The sequence below is a fragment of the Drosophila persimilis genome, unplaced genomic scaffold, assembly GCF_003286085.1.
Source record: "Drosophila persimilis strain 14011-0111.01,24,50 unplaced genomic scaffold, DperRS2 tig00001116-arrow-arrow-pilon, whole genome shotgun sequence".
Classification (NCBI taxonomy): Eukaryota; Metazoa; Arthropoda; class Insecta; order Diptera; family Drosophilidae; genus Drosophila; species Drosophila persimilis.
In genome coordinates this window covers 21,859-38,358 of record NW_020825422.1, presented here as the reverse complement: position 1 = coordinate 38,358, position 16,500 = coordinate 21,859, and the positions used below count along the sequence as shown (strand labels likewise).

Genomic DNA, 16,500 nt, shown 5'->3' with positions numbered 1-16,500 from the left:
GGGATTAAAATATCCTGAACCCGCCGTCGTTGAATTATCCGACATTAAAAGTTCGAATAGTTTGGGATTAAAGAATCCTGAACACGCCGTCGTTGAATTATCCGACAATGAACAATTTAAAAGTTTGGGATGCAAAAATCCTGAACGCGCCGTCGTAGAAATATCCGACATTCAAAATTATGCAAATTCTGAATTGAAAACGAGGGGGAACGTTGTGAGTTGCTGCGGACACCGCAACTCTACGGTTATACCCGATACTAAGTCAGTATGGCTCTCCTCCGGCAGACGCCGCTAATATTTAACGACACGACAAAGAGTGCGTGCGAGAGAGACAGAAAATCAGTCTGAGCGTGACGTCGGGCGCTGCGTAGCCACTGCAAAATGATTTGTTCCTTTTGGCTATAAAAATGATCTGATCTGATCCAGATTCAGCAATCTAATAGATATGGTCATTATCTATGATTCTGCGTTTTTAGTTTTCTCAAATCTGCAATATTGTGGATGCAACAGATTTTCGTCCTTTGTGGGGGCGGATGGGGGTGGGGCGAAATTCTGAGATATACGTTTTATAGTGACATCTTAAAGGAGTGTGTGCACCAAATTTGGTTACTCTAGCCTTAATAGTCTCTGAGATTTGTGGTTGCCTCAGATTTTCGTCCTTTGCGGGGGCGGAAGGGGGTGTGGCGAAATTTGGACAGGAAACGGTCAAGGTCCGATATCACAGGATAGTGGATACCAAATTTGGTTGCTCTGGCTTTTATAGGTTCTGAGATCCTTGAACTCATATTTTGCAATTGGCAAAACCGACCATGAAACCTGTGTGTTAGAGTGAGACAGAGCGAGAAAGAGTGAAATTGTTTTCGTGATTCTGGCTGTAATAATTATACGATCTGGTTCAGATTTTGCACTCTAAAAGATATAGTCATCTTCTACGATTCTGCGTTTTTAGTTTTCTCGTATCGTCGAAATTGTGGATGCCACAGATTTTCGCTCTTTGTGGGGGCGGAAGTGGGCGGGGCAAAGTTTTGAAATATTTTTGGAGCAGTGACATATCACAGAAGTCTGGATCCAAAACATCGTTGCTCTAGCTCTTATAGTCTTTGAGCATTAGGCGCTGAAGGGGACGGACAGACGGACAGACGGACGGACGGACAGACAGACAGGGCTCAATCGACTCGGCTATTGATGCTGATCAAGAATATATATACTTTATAGGGTCGGAAACGATTCCTTCTGGACGTTACACACATCCACTTTTACCACAAATCTAATATACCCCAATACTCATTTTGAGTATCGGGTATAAAAATGAAATTGTATAACACAATAACCTACAAAGAGGACAATTTAGAAAATCTCAGAGAGAAAATGGTATCTATCATCGAAGAAGACCATGCCAATATAAATTTACAGTTACCGTTGAGAACGGATATAAAAGGAGAGATTAACACTGAACACGATAGACCGGTATATGGCAAGCAGTATCCATACGCTTATTCGGTTAACGATTTCGTTAATAACGAAATAAGTAAAATGTTAGATGAAGGTATAATCAGACCTAGTAAAAGCCCATATAATTCACCGGTAATAGTAGTACCAAAGAAGGGAGTAAATGAGGACGGAACTCCTAAGCATAGATTAGTAATAGACTTTAAGAAACTTAATGAAAACACCATACCGGATAGATACCCTATGCAAGATCCTTCAGTAATCCTTGCCAATTTAGGTAAAGCGAAATATTTCTCGGCCATTGATTTAGAGTCAGGTTTCTATCAGATTTTAATGAGGGAATCAGATATTGAAAAAACATCTTTTTCCATAAATAACGGCAAATATGAATTTCTAAGAATGCCTATGGGATTGACGAACGCTTCCAGAATTTTCCAAAGGGCAATGGACGATATACTTAGAGAACAAGTTGGGAAAACTTGTCACGTTTATATGGACGATATAATAATATTTTCAAAAACTATAGAACAACATTATAAAGATCTAATTCATATAATACAAAAAGTCTAAATTCTTTCAATTGGAAACCAAATTTCTGGGATACATTGTTTCCCAAAATATCATTAAAACAGATCCAGACAAAATCTCCACAATACAAAACTATCCAATTCCTAAAAATATCAGAGAGCTACGTAGCTTCTTAGGACTTGTAGCATACAACGTATAGCGATACGCTATCATAACGAGCTGATCTTATTGTAGCGACCAGAGGAGCACGCGCTGGTTCCGGCTTCTATTTGTCGTCGGCAAGGGGGGGGTGAGGATTTACCACTGTGCTACCTGCTCGCATTGGATACATATAATAATATTGATTTCGCGTGCTGTATTCCTCCCTAACACATGATCGATCCGACTGGACATACAGAAAAGAAACTACCAAGAGTGACAAGCTATGCACACATAGAGGTTGCTCTGCAAAGAAAACAGAACATGCTGAAGTACGGGTTGTGCTGCTGAGTAGCTGTAGGTGTAGCAGCGTTTTGCCCACCCTACCTTGACCATCTGGGCCGCAAAGCCATATTAGTGGCCGATGATCCCTAAATCCCCCAGACTCACTTCATTTCCATAATCCACTCGGCATGGCGCCCTAAAATAATTTAGTTCATTATCGATTTCATTTTAAAACTTATTTATTACTTGACACAGGGGCATTTCCCTACTCTACTTAAACTCCCAATTGACTCAATAACTATTTTTAGCGAACAACAGGATTCGAGAATATTCCAGGTTGGAAATTAAAATAATACTAATAATAATTAAAATAGAAGAATTATAACTAAATAGAAAAAAAAGAATTAAATGTGTATATAATAAAAAAACAGTATATGTATATAGGAGGTAGCCGCTAAACTGGCATACAAATTTAACAGAGCATTTGTGACAACAACAAAAAACCCATGGTTACTGTTCTTGCTATCTCTTCCGGCATGTGGATCTGCCCAACTGTTTTACCTCTCCCCTTCCTTCTTTCCTATACCTCTCCTTCTCTCACGCTCATGCATGCAATTTATTTAGAGTAAAGCAATATTCTTTCACTTACGTGCCATCCATCTCCAAAAGCGCTTTTGTCGAAGACGATCCGCTTGCTATAATTGCTGTAAATGTAATTTTATTGGGAGAGCACAACAACAAAAAGAGAAAAGAAGAGAAAGAACAAGGCGCGCAGAGGCTTTCGGGGGACTGCTTTTTTTCTTTGCTTTTGAGCATTGATATTGCATTTCTATTCCCTTATGCCTTTCTTTTCTTTGGGCTCCACATAGGGCTAGCCCTTACGGTTTAAGGGAAAAGAAAAGCAAGACTGAATTAACGGCGCTGCACTGCCGAAAGGGGAGCAAGGTATTTGTATTCGTACTCACTAAGACGTTGCCTATTGGCTCCTGGGTATAATTTTGATCTGGGTTTTTATTTCCTCTACTTTTTTTTTCTAAGCCATGTCGGCCGAGGGCAAGATATTTACGCAAAAAAACTTGGGGCAAAAAAAAATGTTCAATATTCCGCTTTTAGTTTCGCAGCTTCCCGGCGCCGACGATTCTGCTGATGCACTGAGTCGGACCCACAGCTGGAGCGGCGGACTCTCTGCCTTGCGCTTCTCTGCGCCAGCGGCGAATTCGATCGGTTCTTGTGTTTTTGTTTTCGGGAGCGCAGCCTCTTCTCTTCCCTTTCTATGGCCAGCTGGTTGTGGCTGCGGCCGGCTCGGTCATCGATCCCAATTATCTTTTTCCGCTATTCTCCCTTGGAAATCTGCTTGGCACAAAGTGCCAATTCTGTAATACAATAAAACCCATGTTCCATTTAACACTACCTAGCGACACCTAAACCCCAATGTCCAACTTACCGCTATGTGGCGATTGGCACTCTTGTTATATTAACTTGCAAATGGCCGTCCGAAACAAAAAAAGAGACCACTTTCGGATGCCTTGCCTCCGGCGTGGGGTCAGAATGGAACGCCCCCTTACTGGGGTGGCAAATTTCTTTTCGATTTCTTTATGGTATAATTTGAAAGCAACACGATTCTTTTGTTTGTCTTTTTTTCTTTGATTTAGCACTGGCGCGAGGTTTAGTTATGTTTTTCCGCTAATATTTCCTCTTTCCACCACAAACACTACCTTCTGAAGTGGGGCCCAAAATCGAAAAGAGCGACCGTAGCTGGACTTGCATTCACGAACCCTCCTAACAGCGACAGTGCCAACCACCATTTCCCTCGAGTTAACATAACCGCGGCCGACTCTCTCCCGAGTCCGACCGTCTGCCCAAAAAGTACCCGTCGATCACGAGCAATAGGGGCGCTAAACGCAATTACGATATTCCCTGGATTTAAAATTTTTGATTAGTTTTTTTTTTTCCGTTCTTTTATTTTTGTTGTTGTTGTAGTAATATTTTTGTAGCTGGTTCAAGCGTCACTACAAATTCCCCCCTACCAAAATCACACTTTGGGGGAACCACACCAAAAGTGGGATCCACGCTTGAACGGCTATTAAAAGAGAAGTTATTGTTTTAAATCCTTGGCGTGAAACTTCCCTATTAATTTACCCTGCAGATCTTCCACCTCATAGTAGCAATTTCCTAGCTTCTGTCGTATCCGACTTTTTATAAACGCTGGTGCTAGTTTAGCGCTAAAGCCCTTCGCGAAATTGCTTTGCTGGAAATTTCGCCGATATATCTCCTGGCCTACAACAAATGACACCTGCCGACTGCGCAAATTGTATGTTCTTTCATTCCTAGCGTGTTGTGCGTGCATCGTATCCTTTGCCTTATGTCTGATGAGGTCAAACGAATCCTCTTTACCAAACTGTACAGTGCGATCTTCCAGCATCTGTAAATTTCTTAACAGCCTGTAGCTGGCTCCATCGACAATCATGTGCTGGCCAAAAGCGAGGCGATAAGGAGTCGTATTTATGGCTGAATGGACCGAGGAACGCAGCGCACAGCAAATGTTACTGAGCTGCTCATCCCAATTCTTTTGATCAGGGCGGACATATGATTTCATTGCAGCTATCACCGATCGGTTTACTCGTTCTGATGCGTTTGCCTGCGGAGCGTAAACAGCAGTATACCTGTGCACAATATGATATTTCCCTAGCAGCGCATTAAACACCTCCGACCTGAACTGTACACCATTATCCGAAACAATTGTTTCAGGAACCCCAAAACAATGGAACAAATCTTCTTCCAGATACCGTGCCACGACATCCGCAGTAAACTTTTTTACTGGCTTTAAGAAAGGAAACTTCGACAAGTGATCAACCACAATAAAAATCCCTATATGCCCAGAACGACTTCGGGGATACGGCCCCAGGAAATCGACAAACAGTTTCTGGAAAAACCTATCCGATGTACCAATGTTCCCTAAAGGCGGTCGAAGGGTATGATTGGGATGCTTTGTGATCTTGCATACATGGCAATTATTTATATATGTCCTTACGTCGGACACCAAATTCGGCCAATAGTAGAAACGCCTAAGTTTTTCTAATGTTTTGTTTATCCCACAGTGAGCTGATAGCTGGTTTTCGTGAGCGTCTTTTAAGGTTTCCTCGACTAATCCTCGTGGTATCCAAAGCTTCCAACATAAATCGTCAGCTACCTTGTCTCCCGCCGCGTGCTCGGCGCGTCGGTATATATACCCATCTACGATTTTCAAATCTGGAGTCTTGGACGCGTTTTCAACGAGTTTGTCTCTTAGGGCTACATACTCCGGCGACCTAAATTCTTCTGACTGAAGGTCAACAATGCTGGACAAAACTAATGCCGATAAGTCTTCGGTATTTGTGCGCGAAAGAGCATCTGGGACTACGTTTTGGCTACCTTTTCTATGCTGGATTTTAAACGGGAACCCCTGAAGTTTTAAGGACCATCTAGCTAACCGTGAACTGAGATCAGACTGGGTCATTAGCCATTTTAAAGATGCATGGTCTGTTATGATGATGAACTCCTGCCCTTCGATGTAAGCCCTAAACTTCTTAACCGCCAAAACTGCTGCCAAACACTCTTTTTCGGTCACTGTGTAATTCCGTTGGCATTTATTTAGCTTCCGTGACATGAAAGCCACAGGTACTTCATCCTTGTCCTCATTGGTCTGCATCAACACGGCCCCCACGCCTGAGTCACTTGCATCACAATGTATGCTAAATGGTATATTGAAATTCGGGCTATGCAAAACTGGGGCTGTGCTCATACGTTCCTTTAATAATTCGAACGACTTTTGTGCTTCTTCGCTCCAAACAAAGCTACGCTTTTGCTTTAGAGTATCTGTTAAAGGGGCGGCCAATGCAGCATAGTTCCGGATGAACTTATGATACCATCCAGTTAAGCCAAGGAAACGTCGAACTTGCTTAATTGAACGAGGTACTGGAAAATCGGTAACAGCTGCTATTTTGTCTGGATCGGTATTAATCGTGCCATTACCAATTACGTGACCTAAATATTTGACCTCCTTTATACAAAAATGACTCTTTTCAACATTTAAGGTTAAATTTGCTATTTTAAATTGAGTAGCTAGAATTCCTAATACCTCCAGATGCCGCTCAAATGTGTCAGACACGATCAAGAGGTCATCAAGGTAGATGAAAACTTCATTTCGGAGATTTGCGGGGATAACCTTATCCATGAGCCTTGACATGGTCTGAGGTGAGTTAGTTAGCCCAAATGGCATCACGGTGAACTGATAAAGAGGCCTCCCGGGAACAGTAAACGCCGTTTTATCCCGCGATTTCTTATCGAGCGGTATCTGCCAAAATGCGTCTTTTAGATCCAAGCTTGTAATGAACTCGGCCTTGGGCAATCTCGCCAAAATACCATCGATAAGCGGCATAGGGTATGCGTCCTTTACTGTAGAGTCGTTGAGTTTCCTGCTATCGATGCATAGTCGAACTTTGCCAGGTTTGCGCACTAGTACTACTGGTGAGGACCAACTACTATTTGATTCTTCGATTACCCCCAGCTTAAGCATTCGATCCAATTCATTGTACATCAGCTTCTCTATAGCAGGTGAAACTGGATAGTGACGCTGCTTGATCGGTTTTGCGTCAGCTATATCAATCGAATGCGATATCAAGGTGGTGCGTCCTAAACCTTTGATAGCAAAGGAGGGAAACAGAAGAATGGCAGCTGCTAGTGTTTTTTGTTGATCTACAGTTAATGACCTACTTAAGGGATCGCTCACTGACAAAACCGATAGTTGCTCACTTAAAAGAGAAACTGGAAGCAAGTTAAACGCCTTCCAAAAATCTATACCCAAATAAAGGTCTCCCGATAAAGATGGGACTACGAAAAAGGTTATCTTCTTGGATTCGCCTCGGTAGCTAACCTCTGTCGTCAGTCGACCAATAATATCCTGTGATTTTCCATCGGCCGTCTTCACCGTGGCCGATAAACGCTTATATTCCGTTTTCTCCATTACGTCTTTCGCCAGATGACCGCCAATACAGCACACGGACGCACCGGTGTCCAAAAGGCCGACTACCGTGTTACCCAGTAGAGTGACTTGGGCATATGGGCGGAAGTCATGGAGTTTCCCAATTACTGTCTCTAATAGCATCTTGCGTTCGGCCCTAGTTTGACGGTTGAAGGCGATCCTACGCAATCGCGAACGAGTGCTACTTTTGCCGGGAGTGGAATAATTAATGGATTGCTGTAAGTCAGGGTGATATGACGCGGCCGGTAATAAGTTATGTAGCAATTTTGGAGTCTCATCTAATCTGTATTCGTCCCCCTCGAGACAACTTGTTTGCGTGCACTTTTCGGTTGTGCACGCGCTGCTAAGTTTTTTGTGGCATTCGAGCTGCAACGGCGGCAGTTTGGCTTATACGTGTCAGCCAATCCACAACCAAAGCAGAAGACTCGCCGTTCTGCTAGACACTCCTGATAACGGTGGCCCTTCGCCCCGCAATTCCAACAGGAAGCTTCAATGGCAGCTACCTCTACCTCTTCAATATCAGAACTATCGGATTCGGAAATGTGGTCTGTTTGATGTCCCAACGCACTAATGTTGCGATATTTGGGTTTCGGTATCGCCACTGAAGGTTTGTAGACTGTCCGCATAAAAATTTCGCGTGTTCGCACCAGATGTCTTAACTGAGCAATGGTGGAAGCTGGCTCATATAATATTTCTCGCTGAACCTCAGTAAGAAGATTTGCTCTTAGAGTCTCTAACAAAGATTGCTCCGACATGGGCTGTGTGAGCCGATCTGCCAAAGAGGCGATCACACTGTAAAAATCATCGAACGACTCATTTACGAGCTGTTTACGATCTTCGATTTCCGTCCGGATTATGCGATCCGTGCGTGAATCTTTGAATTGACCCCTTAACGCTACACATAAGTCATGCCAGCGAATTTGGGACACACTTTTGTGGTATCTCCAATACCACTCACTAGCCTTACCCTCAAATAAATTGTTCGAGTTTCGGGCTACTAGTTCGAAGTTCCCATTCATCGTTTGGTGGGTTAAGGCTTCGATTCTATAAATGAAGTCATCTATAGACATAGAATCCTTGCCATTGAATCTCAGCTTCCAATTTGCCATTATTTGACTTATACGATCCGGACGTACCTCACCCGGCAGTGGCGCCTGACTAAAGATTTGACCATAATCCCGTGTCTGATCCGAAGCTGCCTGCGAGTGTGAATTGGGCAATAAAGGCTGTATATTATGCTGCTCAACGTGTGTCCCTGATGACAACTGTTCTATACGGATTGGGGACCTCTCTCTAGAGGAAGCTGTCGAAGCTGCTTGTAAACCTGTACTAATAGCTTGGGAAAGTTTTTCTGTTAGTTGTGCCATTGCTGCACTCATGGCTAGAGTTTGCTTTGCCATTTCTGCTGAAATTGTGCCTGCCATCACCGTGTACAAAACATCACTTGCCGCTCTATTGCTCGTAGTCGGCGTGGAAGCATCTAAATTCTCCTGATCTGGTGGAGGGTCAGGCATGGTTGCAGTTTCGACTGGTTTGGTTTTCGATCTAGTAGTCAGTGAGTGAGAAATAGACGGTGCTCTTTGGTTCGAAGTTGTGGGACGTTCAATGTCTTTTAGGTTAATAAATTTTTCAGGGCTTCGTTTAACCGGCATTGCTCTTGACTCGCTTAATTAAATTAATTTTGTATAACGCTAAGAAAAAAATTGTATAAAAGAAGGAATTTGTATAAACTGTTTGGTTGCCATGCTATCGTTTCATATGGTTGTGACGGTCTTAATCAGCTGTTCTAATGTGAGCTTGTCAATATAGTACAGATTAGAATAGAAAACGAAAAGAGTACACGATAAAATATTATTTTCCGCCAGTGGCGGCTACGCTGTAACTCACTAAGCTCCAGCAAACAATATTAGGAAGTATACATAAGTGAAAACACAAAGGAAGCAAAGAAGGAAGGGAGATATGTTACATAGGAGTGAACTTTCCTGAGAAGGTATCACGATTCCAAAGGCAACTGATAGGTATGATTGTCCTCAAGCAAGGTAAACGGGATGGCCGTAGGTCTTGACTCCACGTGTAACCAATAAGCAACGCCTACTATGCAGTATGAACAATCCACCCAAGGATTCTAATGACTTTATACTATTAAATTTTGGAGTTATAACCATTTAAAGTTATAACGCTTCCAGAAACTCTCCATAAAGCACATGAGTTAACTGTTTTAGTGGAGTCCAGGTAGTAAAGCAATTTTAAGCTTTAGCTATCTCCATAGAGCTCTAACCATTAACAGAACAAGGAACCGAGAACCAATCGAACAAGTGTTAGGAACTATATTATCAGATGTAATTGATAAGAATGAAGACTATCGGTTGGGGTCAGCCAGGATGGCTGCTTCGGGCCCCACGTTGGGCGCCAAATAAGATTATAATATATCTATAAGTTAGAACTGTAGCATACAACGTATAGCGATACGCTATCATAACGAGCTGATCTTATTGTAGCGACCAGAGGAGCACGCGCTGGTTCCGGCTTCTATTTGTCGTCGGCAAGGGGGGGTGAGGATTTACCACTGTGCTACCTGCTCGCATTGGATACATATAATAATATTGATTTCGCGTGCTGTTTTCCTCCCTAACACATGATCGATCGGACTGGACATACAGAAAAGAAACTACCAAGAGTGACAAGCTATGCACACATAGAGGTTGCTCTGCAAAGAAAACAGAACATGCTGAAGTACGGGTTGTGCTGCTGAGTAGCTGTAGGTGTAGCAGCGTTTTGCCCACCCTACCTTGACCATCTGAGCCGCAAAGCCATATTAGTGGCCGATGATCCCTAAAACCCCCAGACTCACTTCATTTCCATAATCCACTCGGCATGGCGCCCTAAAATAATTTAGTTCATTATCGATTTCATTTTAAAACTTATTTATTACTTGACACAGGGGCATTTCCCTACTCTACTTAAACTCCCAATTGACTCAATAACTATTTTAGCGAACAACAGGATTCGAGAATATTCCAGGTTGGAAATTAAAATAATACTAATTATTGGCGCAGAAAGTACACGGATGTTTCGTACTTTTTATGATTTTATTTTACTTAATTCTTTACCAACCACTCTGTCCTGTTGATACCGCAAAAGTGCTCATTGAACCCAGCTCCGATCTCTGGTTCTATTCCGATCTAGTTCTCACATAGTTCTAGTTCGCAGAACTAGAACTATCGGATGATTATTCATATCGATACTTATTCGGATACTTACGATATTTCGTACTACGTTAATAGTAAATACAATTGTAGATTAACACTAATAATTATAAGCTAGCAGCAAGGTAAATACAAATGTAGGGTTATAATACTAAAACAACCTAACAGCTCGGCCATCCTGACAATTAGATCGCCCTCGATCGTAAATATGTAATTAAGAGTAATTTTAATTATATGTGTATATATATATTTTGTTAACTATTTAAGTAGGGGTCACTTTCACACTGATTACGCCAATCTGCCCATTTCCTTAATCGGCATGCCTCTATAATGCCCTCATACGGGATTTGGCTTATTTGGCAGTTTTCAATGTCATTTAACACATATCTGTCGTTCGGCAATACCTTTTTGATGATGTACGGACCCCTGTACTTCGGAACAAATTTTTTATTTGTACCTATTGTGGTGTCAATGTTTCTCATTACAACGAAATCGCCTTCCAAGAACTCAATATGATTTTTGTGATTCCTTTCAAAATACTCTTCACTCTTCTGCTGACAATGCTCGATTTTATCCAAAGATTTCTTACGTACTGATTCTAAATCGCTTTGAGTTCGGTCTTGTTTATCATCTAAGTATTCTGTTAACGCGTCAATATTACAACCCCTCTGTTGGACTCCGAATAACAACACTGAAGGCAATTCTTTCGTGGTCGAATGGACTGAGTTATTAATTGCATATTCAGCCTTTATTAAAAGTTTGCTCCAATCTTCGTGATTTATTGGCTCAGTTATTTTGGCGAGCATAGCTTTCATAGTTCTGTTAACCCGTTCTACCTGACCATTCGCTTGGGGTGAAGCAGTTGCCACTTTCACGTGTTCTATATTATTTTCTAACAAAAATTTACTAAATTCTAATGATGTAAAACACGTTCCTCTATCGCTAATAATTCTACGTGGACGACTATAAAATTGAAAATACTTTGAAAAACATGTGTTGACTTCTTTAGTGCTTGTCGTATTTACAGAAAATAATTTTACAAATTTCGTAAAGGCGTCAATGATAACTAATACATGCTTCTTCTTTGATATAACAGCGGGAAGTGGTCCAAAATGGTCTACGTGTAAGGTGTCGAATGGGATTGGTCGCTTAGGAATATTGTGAAGTGTTCGATTGTTCGCATGTGTGGGGACTGAAAACATGATACAATTTAAACAATTTCCTATAAACAAATCGATTTTAGATCTCATATTCGGGAACCAATAATGTCTTAAGATTTCTTTCATACATTTCTCAGTTCCTAAGTGACATAAGTTTTCGTGAACTCTTCTGATTATTTGCGTTTCCATTTCAGCTGGGACATAAAACAGCTCAACGTCGTTCTCACCTATTTTATAAACAATTCCATCGCTCAATGAAAATTTCTTAACAGGTCCATGCTCCAATTGTTCTTTTAATTTTCCTATATGGTTGTCCCTGTTTTGTGTTATCTGAAGCTGAAGATTAATGTCGTCGCACTCAATCACGGAAACTATTCGGTCTTTGTTATCACTTTCATGAATTGTCACTATTGGTTCATATTCAAAATCTTGATTAAGCGCTGAAGGATATCTACTTAAGGTGTCCACATGGGACATATATTTTCCACTACGATGTTTTAAAGTGTAATTATAATTTGCTAGCTCTATGGCCCATCTGGCGATATTTGAATGAAGACGTCCCTTTCCTAAACATAAAACTACTGAGTTACAATCTGTTATAATTCTAAACGGAATCCCTTCTAAATAAATTCGAAATTTCCTCAATGAATAGATCACAGCTAACGTTTCCAGCTTGAAACTTTCGTATCTTGCCTCTAGTTTTGTCGCTCTCTGTGAAAAATATGCTGTTGGGTGAAACTTATTGTCATCTTGTTTCTGCAACAAAATTCCACCAAAACCTTCACTACTTGCATCACAATGCAATTCTGTTTCTCGATTTGGATTATACAGAGCTAATACTGGTGACGAAATCAGTTTTTCTCGAAGATATTCAAAAATTTGTATGCATTTGTCTTGAAGCTCAAACTTAGTTCCAGGTTTTGTAAGTTCTTGTAATGGTTTTGCTATTCTTGAGTAAGCAGGAATGAAACGCCTAAAATAAGAGAATAATCCCAAAACCTTTTGCATTTCATGGCGATCTTTTGGCAATGGCAGATGCTTAATGGTTGCTGTGTGTTCACAGTTTGGGCTTATTCCCTTACCAGAAAGGGTATATCCCAAGAACTCAATACTTTCATAACCAAATTGACATTTACTAACCTTAATTTCTAGTCGATATTCTGCGAGAATTCTTAAAACTCTACCTACTGTTATAAGATGTTCGTTCAACGACTTGGAACCTATAGCGATATCGTCCATGTAAACTACTACATTACCTTCGCGAATTAATGGTTGTAAAATGAAATTAATAAATCTCATAAATACTGCTGGTGCATTCATAAGCCCAAAAGGCATTCTTGTGTATTCATATTGTCCGCTAGGTATGACAAATGCTGTATACTGCACCGAACTTTCTGCTACTTTTACTTGGTGATAACTGTGTTTCAAATCTAAAAGTGTAAAAATTGTGTTCCCTTCTAATCTCTCTAAGCAGTCGTCTATTAGTGGCAATGGATATCCATCACGAATGCAAATCTTATTAAGCTGTTTGTAATCTACACACATTCTTTTTTCCCCTGATTTTTTCTTAACTAATACTATTGCAGAGCTGTAAGGCGATTTACTTTCTCTTATGAAGCCTTTTTTTAATAGTTCATCTATTTGGGTATCTACTTCTTTCTTCTCCTGATATGAAAGTCTTCTCGGAACAGTGCGTACAGGTTCTTCTGATTTAAGTTTGAGGTTCATTTCATAGTTATGTTGAATTGCTGGAATGTTAGTTAAGTCTGAATAGTTAAGTTTTATCAATTCCATGAATTTACTACGTTCTTTATCAGTTCGCTTTGGGTCGATATTATAGCTGTCCTCTTCTTTTGTTATTTCAATACTATATATATACGGTATATCTAAATTGGTTCTTTCTAATGATTCACTTGCCATATGCTTTTGCTCGTTATCTTTCAATAAAAGGTCAATGTTATTACAATTCAATTGGACACTAATCTTATTCTCATAATTTTCATCCTTCAATAATCCATTATTATTGATATCTGATAACATCATCTCACTGTCTCTATTTGTCAATACTACATTTTCAATTTGGTCGCTCTCAATGTTCACTAATACTCTATTTTCATCTAAGTCACTGTTCACTAATACTCTATTTTCATCTAAGTCACTGTTCACTAATATTCTATTTTCATCTAAGTCACTGTTCACTAATACTCTATTTTCATCTAAGTCACTGTTCACTAATACTCTATTTTCATCTAAGTCACTGTTCACTAATACTCTATTTTCAATTTCATTTTCAAAAATTAATTTTATTCCATAATTTTCAAGGAAACTGCGCCCCAGAAGGACATTATACGAAATATAGTTGTTTGGTACAACGAAAAATATAAGTTCTTTTTCAATGTTATGAAAAACTAAATTGACAATTATTTTTCCAAAAATGCTTATTCTCGAACCGTTAACTCCAAAATACTCTGTCGGTCTTAGTACACCATCAAAATTTTCATAAGGTATCGCCGAGCGCTGCATCAAATTAATAGCGCTACCGGTGTCCAACATGCCAGAAAGAAATTTAATTTGATACCTGCGTTTTATATCAGTGTAAAAATATACCCCTACCTGATTAACAATAGGAACAAAAATATTGTTCTCCTCTCTGTCGTCCATCGGCGGGTTGCTGGCTGTACCCACGGATCGCTGGGCTGACATAGGCTTCTGTTGGCAATCCTTCACCTGGTGCTGCATGGATCCACACTGGAAACACGATCCCTTCTCCCGCTTAGGTGCGGGACACGATGAAGCATAATGGCCATGTGCTGAACAATTATAGCAGCGCGCCTGGCTCCGGTCATTTCCGGAAGCAGTCATCCCAGTGCGCCTAAAATTCGTCTGGGTACTCTTCCTCAAAGCCTCGTATTGTCGAGCTAGCTCCTTAAGTTTTCCGATGGTCGACGCTGAATACAATAAGGCGATACTGGAAGATCGATCACGAAAACCATCAATGATGAACTGCACTGTCAATTTCTCTTCGATGTCGGCACGCATAGCAATTTCTTCCATGCGAAGAATATATCCCATTACGGAGTTTTTCTCCGGGTTGAAAAAGGTTTCCTTCAACAGGAGTACCACGTCGGCAGTTGAATTGCTGCGGCCAAAAGTTTTTAGGAAGTTTCCTTTAAACTCGTCGTAAGTCTTTGATTTGTCGACACGCATGAACAAGTCCGCCTCTGTTCCCGCCTTCATCAACATGCGCACACAACGAAGCTTAAAATTGCTGCTTTCGTTCACGCCTCCGCAAATCCGTTCAAAATTCAAGACCCATTCAGAGGCTTCATCATTTTCACTGGCAGAAAAAGGGGCAATCAGTTGCTTGACCATTCGGATGTCATCGGTCACATGGTTGTCCATTACCATTAAGGCAGCCAGTTTCTTCTTTTTCTCAGCAACCCTTATTGCGGCGTCAAGTAATTCTTCTTCTTTCATATCGTCGATCTGCTCATTTTCAGACACTTTCTCCTCCGATTCAATATCCGATTTATTCACCAGACTTTCAGAAACTTCGTCCATTCCACCACTTATGGCAAGCTTGCGAAGTTGCCTTAGTGTTGCGCTGGCTGGAAAAATGATCTCTTTCTCCAGCAACCACTCTACAATTTTTTCTTTGTCAATGTTTGCCATGGTTTCCTCAGCCATTTATAAAATGTGGAAAATACTCGTTGTCGGGGATGCCAGTAGACAAATACTTATGTAGGCAGATTCTTTAAAGGGCTACTATCCCACTTCTGAAGTTATTGGCGCAGAAAGTACACGGATGTTTCGTACTTTTTATGATTTTATTTTACTTAATTCTTTACCAACCACTCTGTCCTGTTGATACCGCAAAAGTGCTCATTGAACCCAGCTCCGATCTCTGGTTCTATTCCGATCTAGTTCTCGCATAGTTCTAGTTCGCAGAACTAGAACTATCGGATGATTATTCATATCGATACTTATTCGGATACTTACGATATTTCGTACTACGTTAATAGTAAATACAATTGTAGATTAACACTAATAATTATAAGCTAGCAGCAAGGTAAATACAAATGTAGGGTTATAATACTAAAACAACCTAACATAATAATAATTAAAATAGAAGAATTATAACTAAATAGAAAAAAAAGAATTAAATGTGTATATAATAAAAAAACAGTATATGTATATAGGAGGTAGCCGCTAAACTGGCATACAAATTTAACAGAGCATTTGTGACAACAACAAAAAACCCATGGTTACTGTTCTTGCTATCTCTTCCGGCATGTGGATCTGCCCAACTGTTTTACCTCTCCCCTTCCTTCTTTCCTATACCTCTCCTTCTCTCACGCTCATGCATGCAATTTATTTAGAGTAAAGCAATATTCTTTCACTTACGTGCCATCCATCTCCAAAAGCGCTTTTGTCGAAGACGATCCGCTTGCTATAATTGCTGTAAATGTAATTTTATTGGGAGAGCACAACAACAAAAAGAGAAAAGAAGAGAAAGAACAAGGCGCGCAGAGGCTTTCGGGGGACTGCTTTTTTTCTTTGCTTTTGAGCATTGATATTGTATTTCTATTCCCTTATGCCTTTCTTTTCTTTGGGCTCCACATAGGGCTAGCCCTTACGGTTTAAGGGAAAAGAAAAGCAAGACTGAATTAACGGCGCTGCACTGCCGAAAGGGAAGCAAGGTATTTGTATTCGT

General features: G+C 40.6%; 1 protein-coding gene across 1 annotated transcript; it reads right to left on the bottom strand.

Annotated features, from left to right (window-relative positions):
* Window positions 1–14,214: 14,214 nt before the first annotated feature.
* On the bottom strand, window positions 14,215–14,941 carry LOC113566863 (serine/arginine-rich splicing factor RS2Z32-like). Its single transcript, XM_026994025.1, has 2 exons — window positions 14,400–14,941; window positions 14,215–14,322 (listed from the first exon to the last, which is right to left on the bottom strand). Exons 1-2 carry the CDS (start codon window positions 14,856–14,858, stop codon window positions 14,314–14,316), a joined length of 468 nt encoding a protein of 155 aa, XP_026849826.1. The 5' UTR covers window positions 14,859–14,941; the 3' UTR covers window positions 14,215–14,313.
* Between the last annotated feature and the right edge of the window lie 1,559 nt (window positions 14,942–16,500).

Excerpts from the sequence above, each read along its gene's own strand:
- LOC113566863 (XM_026994025.1), bottom strand. The coding sequence starts at position 14,858 with ATGGGATATATTCTTCGCATGGAAGAAATTGCTATGCGTGCCGACATC.